The sequence below is a fragment of the Staurois parvus genome, unplaced genomic scaffold (genome assembly GCF_062004578.1).
Source record: "Staurois parvus isolate SC_StPar_1 unplaced genomic scaffold, SC_StPar_1.0 ptg002090l, whole genome shotgun sequence".
Lineage (NCBI taxonomy): Eukaryota > Metazoa > Chordata > Amphibia > Anura > Ranidae > Staurois > Staurois parvus.
Window position 1 is genome coordinate 134,460 of NW_028319886.1, and position 15,541 is coordinate 150,000.

The following is a 15,541-nucleotide window of genomic DNA, read 5'->3' on the forward strand; positions in this document are numbered from 1 at the left end:
TACCTGGTGACTCATCTGCAGTCTTCTCCCAGAGGTCACAAAGCAAGATCCTACTTGGCTTTCGTTCTTCATATCGACACTTCTACTTTTGAGATGCAGACTCCACACTCACACTTTGGTATACTTTCTATTAACTGGGGAATACCAACTGTGACGGGCCGTCTGGCACCCCGCCTGTGTGCTTCCGTCAGCTGCTTCCTCGCTGCTGGGACACAGAACCAAGATATTATAGCTGGGCATTGCAGCCAAAAACTAGACAACACTAGCTTGGGTGCAACTGGAATTCTTTATTGAACATAAATACAGGTTTTTATCCACTTCAAAAAGAAGGGCAGTCCCCACATGAACAATAGGAACAAATATTACGGTTTGGGATAAACATCCCAAACTGACTGGGTAACCAGATAGAGTTGACACCAGACTAATCCCATCATGTAGGAGACTCCAGGAGGACTAGCCAACAGACAGAAACAATAGATGGCTCAATTAACATCGAGACAAAGGCACCGTAAACACATCCCACCTTAATAAACCGATTACAGCAGGAGACCTCAGCATCAGGTTGTTTTGAGCTGCTCTGCTCTGAGTCTCTAAATCTAGGAGGGGGGTTGAAGTAGTCAATGCTGGTTCCTTCAGTTCTGTGTGTTTCTGGGAGACGTGGGCTTGCATCCGGCGTAAAATTACTCTAAAGGCACCCCCCCAAACAATAGAGCCCCCCCCCGAGGGTCCATGGTCTGTAGGCAAGAGGCTAACCTGCAGTCCCCTCCAAAAGCCCCTGTCCCGATTTTGGTCTGTCACACCAATCAATTTGCATGGGGAACACCTTTTGGATGAGGAACAACTTTACAGCATCTACATGGTGACTCATCTGCAGTCTTCTCAGAGAGGACAAAAATCAAGACCCAACTTACCAAGCCTTGGTTCCCCATACCGACCCTTTTGAGATGTGGACTCCACACTATGGTATACTCTCTTAACTGGGGAATGAGAACCAATTTCTAAGGGAACAAGCTATACTCCCACTGGGATGGCAACGTACTATTCCCAAAACACACACGTTCCTGCAGAAATGGCTGTGTACGTAAGAAGCGACCACCAGCTGGAAGCAAGGACATTCAGAGCGAGACAATGTCACCAGCACACTACGGATCTTCAAAATGGGTCCAAAACTGTATTTAGTGTTCACATCATTATAGCAGAAGAGCCTGGGGTGCTCCTGCTATAATGTGATTTCTGAATAAAGCTTTGGACCCATTTTGGAGATCCATGGTGTGTTGGTGACATTCTCTCCCTCTGTAGAGACTGCAGATGAGTCACCATGTAGATGCTGTCCCCAAAGAAGTAAAAAAAAAAAAGTCGCTGCTTGCCAGGCCTCAGTTCTCTATACCAACTCCGCTACTTTGAGATGCAGACCATACTTTTAGTTGATCGAGAATTTACCAATCGGTAGGTACCGAGTCTGCATCTCAGAATAGTAGTGTTTGGTATGAAGAACCGAGGCCTGGAAAGCAAGGCTTTGTCTTTCTGACCTCTTGGAAGGGACTACAGTTTAGTCACCATGTAGAGACTCTGGTGTTTCTCATCCCAGAGAAGGTATGGCTTGTTCTCTCAATAGTTGGTAGGTATTACCGAGTTAAGAGAGAGTATACCAATCGTTGAGAGAACAAGCCATACCCCACTGGGGTGGGAGGACTCCGGACAGCATCTCTATGGTGATTTCTCTGCACTCTCCTCCAAGAGATCAAAAAGACAAGGTCTTGCTTGCCAAGCCTTGGTTTTCCCCATGGACACCTCTACTTAGAAATGCAGACTCCACACCAACACTTTGATATACTCTCTCTTATCTGGGGGATACCAACCAATTCCTGAGAGAAAAAAACCCATAGGCCTCTGGGATGGGGGACACCAGACCACATATGCATGGTTAGTCATCTGCAGCCTCCTCCAAAAGGTCAAAAGGCTTGTCAAGCTTTGGTTTTCCCCATGGACACCACTACTTTTGAGATGAAGACTCCACACCAACACTTTGATATACTCTCTCTTATCTGGGGGATACCAAAAAATACTGAGAGAAAAAAACCCATAGGCCTCTGGGATGGGGGACACCAGACCGCATATGCATGGTGAGTCATCTGCAGTCTCCTCCAAAAGGTCAAAAGGCTTGTCAAGCTTTGGTTTTCCCCATGGACACCCCTACTTTTGAGATGAAGGCTCCACACCCATGGTTTAGTATACTCTCTCCTAACCGGTGAATACCAACCAATTACTGAGAGAACAAGCCATACCCCTCTGGGGCGGGAGGACTCCGGACAGCATCTCTATGGTGATTCCTCTGCACTCTCCTCCAAGAGATCAAAAAGACAAGGTCTTGCTTGCCAAGCCTTGGTTTTCCCCATGGACACCTCCAACTTAGAAATGCAGACTCCACACCAACACTTTGATATACTCTCTCTTATCTGGGGGATACCAAAAAATTACTCACAGAAAAAAAACCATAGGCCTCTGGGATGGGGGACACCAGACAGCATATGCATGGTGAGTCATCTACAGTCTCCTCCAAAAAGGTCAAAAGGCTTGTCAAGCTTTGGTTTTCCCCATGGACACCCCTACTTTTGAGATGAAGGCTCCACAACCATGGTTTAGTATACTCTCTCCTACCTGGTGAATACCAACCAATTACTGAGAGAACAAGCCATACCCCTCTGGGATGGGGGACACCAGTCAGCGTCTACATGGTGACTCATCTGCAGTTTCCTCCATAAGATCAAAAAGTGAGACCCTGCTTGCCAAGCCTCAGTTTTCCACACAGACACGGCTACCTTGAGATGCAGACTCCACACCCACGCTTTGGCGCGGTCCCTTAACTGGGGAATACCAACCAATCTCCGAGAACAAACCACACAGAGAGCTCCGTAAAGAAGAACATCTATTTAACAGAAGCACGATCATGTATGACTTGATTGCGGTTGGGCCTTTTCCAGTTTGCCGTTGCCTTCAGGTATATGACATGCCTACCAAGCATGAACATGGCATGAGCACGGCATTTCCTGCCAACAATAAATGTTTTGGTGTTTCTTACCATGACTGAAACCAAGTGGAAATCAAGGCTCACCATAGAAGTAATGTCACCACAAGGTCGGATTTCGCTTTGCCCGGCACACAAGCGGTCTACTCCGGTTACTTCACACTTGAACATCTTTCAGTCCGCGGCACAAACTCAGGAATTGCGTTTCTCACACTCACACGGGAGAGGATGGAACTCTGCTGCAGAACAATAGGTGGAAGCATGGCATCATGGGGAAGTGTCAAGCCAGCCATTGTCTGGCCAAGTGACTTCCAGTTCACTCCCTTCTAAAAAGTTCCCAAATAAACAAAGACGACAGCAACTGCTAACAACCAAAGCTCATAACTAGGTGCAAAACCTTCCTTCCCTTACACTGAGGAAGTAACAAATTGACTTCAAATACTTGCACCGTATTTTCCAAATGTGCACAGATTTGGAATTAAAGTGGACCTGTCATCAGGTTTTTTTTTTTTTTTCCCCAGGTATTATTACCTTTCAAAGAGATTACAACCTCCCCCAACAATGCCTTCATCTGCTTTTTGTCCTTCGAAGGGCAGCATCATCTTTGCATCCAGGGATGCCATCTATGACCTGGGCTCCTAGATGACCCAGCCCTGTCAATCTTGCCCCTTTTTCAGTGCTTGGCTGTGGTCACAAATGTCCGACACAGATCAGCCCCTGCTGCTGCCTCCCCCCCCCCCCCCCCCCCGGGTGACTGGAGAAGACTGAAATAAATGTTCCTCTTACCTGAAGCAGACTCATGACATTATGTCCGCATGGGCAAAGCCACTGGACTGGAACTCAAGAATGGCTTTTTATTGAAAAAAGTTGGAGCTGGTAAGGAAAATTATGCCACAAGCTCTTCACATGGATGGGGGAGGGGTTCCATGTTTATGAGGTCAAGGGCCTCCTACCCACAACCCTGGCCGGTGGTTGTGGGGGTCTGCAGGTGGGCATAAGGAAAATGATGCTAAGCCCTCCACATGGGTGTGGTGCCATGTTTGAGGTCAAGGGCCTCCTACCCACAACCCTGGCCGGTGGTTGTGGGGGTCTGCAGGCAGGCATAAGGAAAATTATGCCAAGCCCTCAACATGGATGGGGGTGTGGTGCCATGTTTGAGGTCAAGGGCCTCCTACCCACAACCCTGGCCGGTGGTTGTGGGGGTCTGCAGGCAGGCATAAGGAAAATTATGCCAAGCCCTCCACATGGATGGGGGTGTGGTGCCATGTTTATGAGGTGAAGGGCCTCCTACCCACAACCCTGGCCGGTGATTGTGGGGGTCTGCAGGCAGGCATAAGGAAAATTATGCCACAAGCTCTCCACATGGAGGGGGGTGTGGTGCCATGTTTGAGGTCCAGGGCCTCCTATCCACAACCCTGGCTGGTGGTTGTGGGGGTCTGCAGGTGGGCATAAGGAAAATGATGCTAAGCCCTCCACATGGGTGTGGTGCCATGTTTATGAGGTCCAGGGCCTCCTACCCACAACCTGAAATCCAGGATTGCTATTTATAGGTTTACTATCGTATTCTATTTATAGTTGGTATAACAGAATTATTTCTTTTTTTTATGAGTTGAGATTTTAAGTTCTGTCATCCTTAGAGGCTCAGATCATAAAACGGTCGGTTGGGCGATTTCACAACTCTCTGGTAATCCCCTCCGTTCTATTCTCTCTCTACAGATAACCAGTTTCCTCTGGATATTGCCTGTGTGAAGAGAGACCACAGCTTTTTGGACCCGGATTCCCTTAAATCCCTCTGCAGGTACAGATGAGTTCTAAGTAAATTCTGAATTTTCCAGTTCCGTTGTTCTTAGTTTGATTTTTTTTTTTTTTTTTTTTTTTTCTTTTCTTGGGGACTCTAAACTCTCATGGCCAGTGGGAACCATTCTAGAACATTTGTAGAGACCTGATAGAAATGGAACTTAAAGGGGAACTTTACCTGCTCATCCCAAAATAAGACAGGAGCTACAAATATCCATTTCCCGAGGAGGCCCCCCTGTCTTCGCAAAGGGAGGGACCCTGGTTTTTGCAAAGGGAGGGGGCCCGGTCTTCTTCTAAAGGTAGCAGGCCCTGGCCTTCCTTTTAAAGGGAGCTGGCCCCGGCCTTCCTTTTAAAGGGAGCTGGCCCCGGTCTTCCCCTAAAGGGAGCTGGCCTCGGTCTTCCCCTAAAGGGAGCTGGCCCCGGTCTTCCCCTAAAGGGAGCTGGCCTCGGTCTTCCCCTAAAGGGAGCTGGCCTCGGTCTTCCCCTAAAGGGAGCTGGCCTCGGTCTTCCCCTAAAGGGAGCTGGCCTCGGTCTTCCCCTAAAGGGAGCTGGCCTCGGTCTTCCCCTAAAGGGAGCTGGCCTCGGTCTTCCCCTAAAGGGAGCTGGCCTCGGTCTTCCCCTAAAGGGAGCTGGCCTCGGTCTTCCCCTAAAGGGAGCTGGCCTCGGTCTTCCCCTAAAGGGAGCTGGCCCCGGCCTTCCTTTTAAAGGGAGCTGGCCCCGGCCTTCCTTTTAAAGGGAGCTGGCCCCGGCCTTCCTTTTAAAGGGAGCTGGCCCCGGCCTTCCTTTTAAAGGGAGCTGGCCCCGGCCTTCCTTTTAAAGGGAGCTGGCCCCGGCCTTCCTTTTAAAGGGAGCTGGCCCCGGCCTTCCTTTTAAAGGGAGCTGGCCCCGGCCTTCCTCTAAAGCAGTGTTTCTCAACTCCAGTCCTCATGGACCCCCAACAGGTCATGTTTTCAGGATTTCCCTCAGATGAAACAGCTGTGGTAATTACTAAGGCAGTGAAACTGATCAAATCACCTGTGCAAATAATGGAAATCCTGAAAACATGACCTGTTGGGGGTCCATGAGGACTGGAGTTGAGAAACACTGCTCTAAAGGGAGCAGGCCCCGGCCTTCCTTTTTAAAGGGAGCAGGCCCCGGCCTTCCCTTTTTTAAAGGGAGCTGGCCCCGGCCTTCCCTTTTTTAAAGGGAGCTGGCCCCGGCCTTCCCTTTTTTAAAGGGAGCTGGCCCCGGCCTTCCCTTTTTTAAAGGGAGCTGGCCCCGGCCTTCCCTTTTTTAAAGGGAGCTGGCCCCGGCCTTCCCTTTTTTAAAGGGAGCTGGCCCCGGCCTTCCCTTTTTTAAAGGGAGCTGGCCCCGGCCTTCCCTTTTTTAAAGGGAGCTGGCCCCGGCCTTCCCTTTTTTAAAGGGAGCTGGCCCCGGGCTTCCCTTTTTTAAAGGGAGCTGGCCCCGGCCTTCCCTTTTTTAAAGGGAGCTGGCCCCGGCCTTCCCCTGCGAGGAATAGTGCCCCATGGAATTCTCTAGATCCCTCTGATGGCTTCTTGATCCATCATCTGTGCCTGTAAAGTTCGGCCTGGTGGGCTTCTTTTGGGCAGGTAGACTGATGGGAGCCGTTCCTTCTACCAGCCCTATAGAACTCGGTAATTGGTGGGAACGTCGGATCAAGAAATCTGCAGAGAGATGTAAACCATGCCACCGGACCTTGGTGCAGGATCTAGGCAAGCATAGCGATTGGGAGAGGATGGTCTAGACTTCCTTAGGTGGGTGGGGATAAAAGGGTAAGGAATCTTTGGGTATGAGTTGCATGGGTTATTGTGGATCTAGACTCAAAGGAAGGGACAAGCTCAAGGTTTGGTTTGGACCCGACTTTGGCTGTTGGGGCGTTCGTTTGGACCTTTTGCTCATTCCTTTTTGTCCTTTGCAGTATAGTATCATCTTCACAACCAGGGACCTGGGCTCAGAGATGACCCAGTTGTGTCAGTCTTGTCTCTTTGGCAGTGGTCACAAATGTCTGACACAGATCAGCCCCCCTGCTGCAGCCTCTCCCCTGGTGACTGGAGAAGACCAAAAAAATGTTACCTGCCCCAGACTCATGATATTACCACCGCATAGGCAAAGCCACTGGGCTGGAGCTCAAGGATGGCTTGAAAAGCTGGAGCTGGTAGGAAAAATGATTCCACAAGCCCTCCACATGGAGGGATGGCTTTGTGGTGCCATGTTTGAGGTCAAGGGCCTCCTACCCGCAACCCTGGCTGGTGGTTGTGGGGGTCTGCAGGCAGGGGCCCCCTAAATAATACTTTCCTGTCTAGTAAGTATGGGTGGCCAAAATGTCAAGTCCTGAGCAATGGGAGGAAGCCATCCTACAACATTGAAAGTCCTAGACAACCCTGGCCAGATGGTTGTCGGGGTCTGCAGGCAAAAGCCCCTAGATAATGTTTTCCTCTCTACTTGATAAAAGTATGGGGTGCAAAAATGTCAAAGAAATAGACAGCCAAATGTTTGAAAAGTCCTAAAAAAAAAAAATCAGAGTCCCAAAAAAAGTTCCTCGTTGTCCATCATGAAGCACGCCCAGGGGCGGACTGACCATTTGGAAACTCGGGCACTGCCCGAGGGCCCAGGGTCAGTAGGGGGCCCCATGAGATGCCCCTGGTACCTTTTTCATAGGCTTTTTTGAGTTTGGGCAAGGACACAGGGGCCCCATGATCCGCTATTGCCCGGGGGCCCCATGAGTTGTCAGTCCGCCCCTGAGCACGCCAACTCCCTACTCACCTAAAACAAAAAAAAAAAGACGACCCACCACACACAACCCAAAATCAAAGTCCCAAAAAAAGTTCCTCGTTGTCCATCACGATGCCACCTCCCTACTCGCCTAAAACAGGAAAAAAAAAAAAAGACGACCCACCGCAAACCCACTGCAAGCACCCGCTGCTTCCTTAGCAACCATTGACTGCCTGAAGCTGTTGCATTCTAAAGTCATTCGTTGGGCGTTCATTTTTGGACCTTCCTCAGGAGCCAGATCTCATGTATGGCAGTGATAATTCTACAGCTACCATATACGACCGCTTCCTTCCTGCCAATGGTGGTGGAGGAAGTGGCGGGTGCCAGCAGCTGTCGCATCCTTGGCAACCAGTGAGGTCACCCAGCCCCTTTCATTTTACTCGTGGGGAATCCCAATATTTCCGAGGGTGCCAAGTCAATGGACTGTATCCAGGGGTGGACTGACAACTCATGGGGCCCCCGGGCAATAGGGGATCATGGGGCTCCTGTGTCCTTGCCCAAACTCAAAAAAAACCTATGAAAAAGGTACTAGGGGCATCTCATGGGGCCCCCTACTGACCCCGGGCCCTCGGACAGTGCCTGAGTGTTCAAATTGTCAGTCCGCCCCGGACTGTATCTATGGAGGAGCAGGACTGGAAGCGTTTTGGGATTGAGGAACACCGTTCCCAAAACCTCCGGAAACCTCCGTCCTTGAGCCCATCACAGAGGGGCGGAGTTCCGTCATCCTTCTTAGATACATCTATGAACAATGTAACTGATGATGGAAGTTTTATTGTTGGGGTTCGGTCACCCTTTAACGATTTCATAATGCTGTTGTGGTCCATGCGTTGGTGGTATGTGGTCCATACGTTGGTGCTATGTGGTCCATACGTTGGTGGTGTGTGGCCCATACGTTGGTGGTGTGTGGCCCATACGTTGGTGGTGTGTGGCCCATACGTTGGTGGTGTGTGGCCCATACGTTGGTGGTGTGTGGCCCATACGTTGGTGGTGTGTGGCCCATACGTTGGTGGTGTGTGGCCCATACGTTGGTGGTGTGTGGCCCATACGTTGGTGGTGTGTGGCCCATGCGTTGGTGGTGTGTGGTCCATATGTTGGTGGTATGTGGTCCATACGTTGGTGGTATGTGGTCCATACGTTGGTGATATGTGGTCCATACGTTGGTGATATGTGGTCCATACGTTGGTGGTACGTTGGTCCATACGTTGGTGGTACGTTGGTCCATACGTTGGTGGTACGTTGGTCCATACGTTGGTGGTACGGTGGTCCATACGTTGGTGGTACGGTGGTCCATACGTTGGTGGTACGGTGGTCCATACGTTGGTGGTATGTGGTCCATACGTTGGTGGTATGTGGTCCATACGTTTGTGGTTTGTGGTCCATACGTTGGTCTCCAGCAGAGGATTTGGATGTACGTGTGCCGTGTCCTCCAAGCACGGTGCCGTGGAGGCGCCACTTACCGGAGTCCAGATCCTTCAGGTCCGCGTATGTTCTCCAGCCATTTGGCTCTGGTCGGTGGAAACACAATTTTGGTCATCGTTGGACGCACGGTTCTCCTCCCAGACACCTTCCAGTGACTCATTCCTCGGGCCGGTCCCCAATTTTATTTTTTCTTTCCTCTTCGGCATGTTTTCATGTTACTTTTTTATTTTTTTTCAAAATCTTTAGACCAGGGAGGACGTACCTTGAAGCCGAACGCCAGAATTGTTTACTTGAGCTAGATCTAGAGCGGGGTCCAAACTTTCCAAATGAAGGTCGGTTTATTCTCCTTTAGACTTTGGGGGGGAGCAGACTGTGGCCAGTGGGAGTAAGAAATGTCTCAGGCTTGGTGGTAAGTTGGAGTAAATCTAATGCCTGTGGTCAGTAGGAGGAGGAATAGTGCCCCACCATTGGTGCTGGTAGGGGGGAATAGTGCCCCACCATTGGTGTCAGTGGTGGGGGAATAGTGCCCCACCATTGGTGTCAGTGGTGGGGGAATAGTGCCCCATCATTGGTGTCAGTGGGAGGAATAGTGCCCCATCATTGGTGTCAGTGGGAGGAATAGTGTCCCATCATTGGTGTCAGTGGGAGGAATAGTGTCCCATCATTGGTATTAGTGGGGGAAAAGTGCCCCATCATTGGCGTCAGTGGGAGGAATAGTGCCCCATCATTGGTGTCAGTGGGGGAATAGTGCCCCATCATTGGTGTCAGTGGGAGGAATAGTGCCCCATCATTGGTGTCAGTGGGAGGAATAGTGCCCCATCATTGGTGTCAGTGGGAGGAATAGTGCCCCATCATTGGTGTCAGTGGGAGGTATGGTGCCCCATCATTGGTATCAGTGGGAGGAATAGTGCCCCATCATTGGTGTCAGTGGGAGGAATAGTGCCCCATCATTGGTATCAGTGGGAGGAATAGTACCCCATCATTGGTATCAGTGTGAGGAATAGTGCCCCATCATTGGTGTCAGTGGGAGGAATAGTGCCCCATCATTGGTGTCAGTGGGAGGAATAGTGCCCCATTATTGGTGTCAGTGGGGGAATAGTGCCCCATCATTGGCGTCAGTGGGAGGAATAGTGCCCCATCATTGGTGTCAGTGGGAGGTATGGTGCCCCATCATTGGTATCAGTGGGAGGAATAGTGCGCCATCATTGGTGTCAGTGGGAGGAATAGTGCCCCATCATTGGTGTCAGTGGGAGGAATAGTGCCCCATCATTGGTGTCAGTGGGAGGAATAGTGCCCCATCATTGGTGTCAGTGGGAGGAATAGCGTCCCATCATTGGTGTCAGTGGGAGGAATAGCGCCCCATCATTGGTGTCAGTGGGAGGAATAGCGCCCCATCATTGGTGTCAGTGGGAGGAATAGCGCCCCATCATTGGTGTCAGTGGGAGGAATAGTGCCCCATCATTGGTGTCAGTGGGAGGAATAGCGCCCCATCATTGGTGTCAGTGGGAGGAATAGTGCGCCATCATTGGTATCAGTGGGAGGAATAGTGCCCCATCATTGGTGTCAGTGGGAGGAATAGTGTCCCATCATTGGTGTCAGTGGGAGGAATAGCGCCCCATCATTGGTGTCAGTGGGAGGAATAGTGCCCCATCATTGGTGTCAGTGGGAGGACAGAGATTGGACACTATGCTATGGCAGTCTAAATCCCTCTGATGTCATAAAGACCAATGCAGGGTCTATAGGCCCATATTGGACTTGAGGATGCCAAGGGCTAGCCCAATGCTGGAGTATAGGGGAGCGCCGTTCGCCAGGGAGAGGAGGATCGGGCAAGTGAAACTGTTTTACTCTCCCCCGCACTAAACAGTGCAGCCACACTGCAAAGGAAATTTTTTTTAGGTTTCCTGGAGTTGGGCATTAAAAAACAATAATTTTTATTTTTTTTATTTGGATTTTTTTTTTTATTACAATTTATTGTGGGGGGGGGGGTTAATTTTTTTAAATTTGTTTTCTTTTATCATTTAATGTAACGTGTGTATGTGTGTATGTATGTATGTATGTATGTATGTATGTGTATGTATATATATATATATATATATATATATATATATATATATATATATATATAAATTTTTATTTATTTTTTTTAAATACGTTAATTATTTGCAAAGCACAAACTGTCAGTTTTGCTCATCCCTACTATGGCTAAGTTATAAAAAAAAAAAAAAAAAAAGTAAAGATCTTACTGTTCCAAAGAATATGGGAGGTCTCCCTGAGAAATCACAAGATTCCCGTACAAAAGTCACATTCTTTAATGACATTCCTGTCACATGGATATGCAACACCCATTTATAACACGTGCTGAAAAGGTCACGCTTCCTACAGGTCATGTGACATGTGGGAGGGCTGAGTAATTTTTGGTTTGTTATTAAGTGGCTGTGGTTGAGATAAAGCAGCAATGAGTGTGTCTGTGGGGTGTCAGAAGACTTATTTCTTTCAGTAATTTTTTTAAATTTTTTTTATTTTTTATTTTTTTATTTTAGCTGTACACTTATTAATTCAGCTATAGCTTTTGAAATGAAAGTTGAGTAAGGACTTCTTTTGATAGTATTGTCTTCAGACTCTTTGCCTTAAAAAAAGAAAAAAAAAAAGAAAAAAAAAGAAGTTGGAAATATTGCTGTGCCATGGGAAACATGATTTTGATGTTCAAATAAATTGGCCACATTCCAAAAAAAAAAAAAAAAAAAAAAAAAAAAAAAAGGCTTTATGTAACACTTGTTTTTTTTTTTTTTTTTTAAATAAATGTTCAAATTGTAAAAAAAAATTGTTTTTGTTGTTTTTACATTTTTTTTCTTATTTTTTTTAATGTAAACAATTTTTTTCTAACTTGATAAACATTCATTTTAAAAATAACAAGTGTTGTTACATAAAGTCTTTGTGATTTACATTTAAAAAAAAATAAAATAAAGACTTTATGTAACAACACTTGTTATTTTTAAAATGAATATTTATCAAGCTGGAAAAAATTGTTGTTTGTGATTTACATAAAATAAAATAAACAACAATTTTTTCCAGATTCATGTTTTTAATACAAAGCATGGCAGTATTATTTATATTCTACTGGTATTTTTACTTTTTTTTTATTTTATTTTTTTTATTTTTCATACAAAATTATGTAAACAATATGGTCAACATTCATTTTAAAACAAGTGTTATAAAAAAATGTTCAATTTTTTTTTTTTAATGTGTTCAATTTATTTTTACATCCGATTCATATTTTTCATACAAAGCATGGCAGTATTATTTATAGTCTACTGGTATTTACATTTTTTTTTTTTTTTTTCATACAAAATTATGTAAACAGTATTATTTATATTCTACTGGTATTTTACTTTTTTTTTTTTTTTTTTTTTTTTTTTTGATTTTTCATGCAAAATTATGTAAACAATATGTTCAACATTAATTTTAAAAAAGTGTTATAAAAAAAAAGTTAAATTTTTTTTTTTTCGAATGTGTCCAATTTATTTTCACATCAAATTCATGTTTTTCATACAAAGTATGGCAGTATTATTTCTATTCTACTGTTTTGACTTTTTTTTTAATTTTTTAATTCAAAATTATGTTGGACAAAAAAAATAAGATTTGTTTCCCAATACATTCATTTTAAAACAGCAATTGTATACTTTTTTTTTTTTTAATGTGTTCAATTTATTTTCACATCAGATTCATATTTTTCATACAAAGCACGGCAGTATTATTTATATTCTACTATTTAAATTTTTTTGTTTTCAGACAAAATTATGTAAACATCAAAAAAATAAGATTTGTTTCCCAATACAATCAGCATTCATTTTAAAACCGCAATTGTATTTTTTTTTTTAATGAGTTCAATTTATTTTCACATCAGATTCATGTTTTTAATACAAAGCATGGCAGCATTATTTATATTCTACTGGTAATTTTACTTTTTTTTTTATTTTTTTTTATTTTTCATACAAAATTATGTAAACAATATGGTCAACATTCATTTTAAAACAAGTGTTATAAAAAAATGTTCAACTTTTTTTTTTGGAATGTGTCCAATTTATTTTCACATCAGATTCATGTTTTTAATACGAAACATGGCAGTATTTATATTCTACTGGTATTTAAATTTTTTATTTTTTTATTTTTCATACAAAATTATGTAAACAAAACAAAAATAAGATTTGTTTCCCAATACAATCAGCATCCATTTTAAAACAGAATTTGTATTTTTTTTTTAATGAGTTCAATTTATTTTCACATCAGATTCATGTTTTTAATACAAAGCATGGCAGTATTTATATTCTACTGGTATTTTACTTTTTTTAAAATTTTTCATACAAAATTATGTAAACGAAAAAAAAATAAGATTGGTTTCCCAATACATTTATTTTAAAACAGCAATTGTATACTTTTTTTTTTTTTTTTAATGTGTTCAGTTTATTTTCACATCAGATTCATATTTTTCATACAAAGCATGGCAGTATTATTTATATTCTACTGGTATTTTTACTTTTTTTATTATTTTTATTTATTTATTTTTTTCATACAAAATTATGTAAACAATATGGTCAACATTCATTTTAAAACAACAAGTGTTATAAAAAAATGTTAAATTTTTTTTTTTGGAATGTGTCCAATTTATTTTCACATCAGATTCATGTTTTTAATACAAAGCATGGCAGTATTATTTATATATTTTTTTTTTTTCAGACAAAATTATGTAAACATCAAAAAAATAAGATTTGTTTCCCAATACAATCAGCATTCATTTTAAAACAGTGTTGTATAAATTTTTTTTTTTTTTTTTTTTTTGTGTCCAATTTATTTTGACATTAGATTTATGTTTCTATTACAAAGCATGGCATTATTATTTATAAACAAAATGAAAACAAACAAAAATAATATAAACAGGATAAACATATCTAAAAATGGATTTACATTTTTTTTTTTTTTTTAAACCCCCGTTTTTATTTATTTATTTTTTTTATTTTTGTCCTCTGCGTCTCATTCAAGAGATTTCCCTTCACAGGAAATGAGAGAAGAGCCCTCCAAAATTATGAAATTTCCTCTTCTGGTAACAACTCCAAAATTATGGACATTCCCGTGGCTTTCATTACCGTAACAATGATCACCGGGAGAAAATTCAAGAAAAAAAAAATTCATATGCTTTAAAATGGCAAAAAAATAAAAAAAAATAAAAAAAATTGAAAAAAGCAGGAGTTAAGGGCTGATTGGGAATAAAAATTTTTTTTTTTATTTTAAAATAAATTTTTTCCCTACTTTTAGTGTCTCCTCAGCAATCCGAGTGTACAGCGCGGTTCGGATGCATTTATTTTTTTTTTCCCAGCAGCAGATTGATACCCCGGGGTGGATTTACTAACGGGAAACAGACGGTACGCTTGGCAAGTGAAGTTGCCCCGAGCTCCGTAAAGGAGATGAAACTTCACTTTGGAAAGAATACCCAATCACGTGCAAGGAAAATAAAAAACAATTTTCCAAGGTTGGGGCCCTTGTATCCGAGGTTGGGGCCCTTGTATCCGAGGTTGGGGCCCTTGTATCCGAGGTTGGGGGCCTTGTATGCGAGGTTGGGGGCCTTGTATGCGAGGTTGGGGGCCTTGCGTCCGAGGTTGGGGGCCTTGCGTCCGAGGTTGGGGGCCTTGCGTCCGAGGTTGGGGGCCTTGCGTCCGAGGTTGGGGGCCTTGCGTCCGAGGTTGGAGGCCTTGCATCTGAGGTTGGAGGCCTTGTATCTGAGGTTGGAGGCCTTGTATCTGAGGTTGGAGGCCTTGTATCTGAGGTTGGAGGCCTTGTATCTGAGGTTGGAGGCCTTGTATCTGAGGTTGGAGGCCTTGTGTCTGAGGTTGGGGGCCTTGCGTCCGAGGTTGGGGGCCTTGCGTCCGAGGTTGGGGGCCTTGCGTCCGAGGTTGGAGGCCTTGCGTCCGAGGTTGGAGGCCTTGTATCTGAGGTTGGAGGCCTTGTATCTGAGGTTGGGGGCCTTTGTGTCCGAGGTTGGGGGCCTTGTATCCGAGGTTGGGGACCTTGTATCCGAGGTTGGGGGCCTTGTATCCGAGGTTGGGGGCCTTGTATCCGAGGTTGGGGGCCTTGTATCCGAGGTTGGGGACCTTGTATCCGAGGTTGGGGACCTTGTATCCGAGGTTGGGGGACCTTGTATCCGAGGTTGGGGGACCTTGTCTGTGGTTGGGGGACCTTGTCTGTGGTTGGGGACCTTGTGTCCGAGGTTGGGGGACCTTGTGTCCGAGGTTGGGGGACCTTGTGTCCGAGGTTGGGGGACCTTGTGTCCGAGGTTGGGGGCCTTGTGTCCGAGGTTGGGGGACCTTGTGTTCGAGGTTGGGGGCCTTGTGTCCGTGGTTGGGGGCCTTGTGTCCGAGGTTGGGGGACCTTGTGTCCGAGGTTGGGGGACCTTGTGTCCGAGGTTGGGGGACCTTGTGTCCGAGGTTGGGTATGTATGTATGGGATGTACCAGGCATGTACGAGGATGTAGCGGAT

The 15,541-nt window shown here is 44.9% G+C and overlaps 1 protein-coding gene across 2 annotated transcripts in view; it reads left to right on the forward strand.

Moving 5' to 3' along the window:
- STARD8 (StAR related lipid transfer domain containing 8) overlaps nucleotides 1-15,541 on the forward strand; it is a 141,078-nt gene that overhangs the window by 88,156 nt on the left and 37,381 nt on the right. For both annotated transcript variants that reach the window (XM_089664894.1, XM_089664893.1), the window contains one exon: nucleotides 4,742-4,823. In XM_089664894.1, the coding sequence (XP_089521020.1) occupies nucleotides 4,742-4,823 (82 nt within the window). The remainder of the gene's footprint in view (nucleotides 1-4,741; nucleotides 4,824-15,541) is intronic.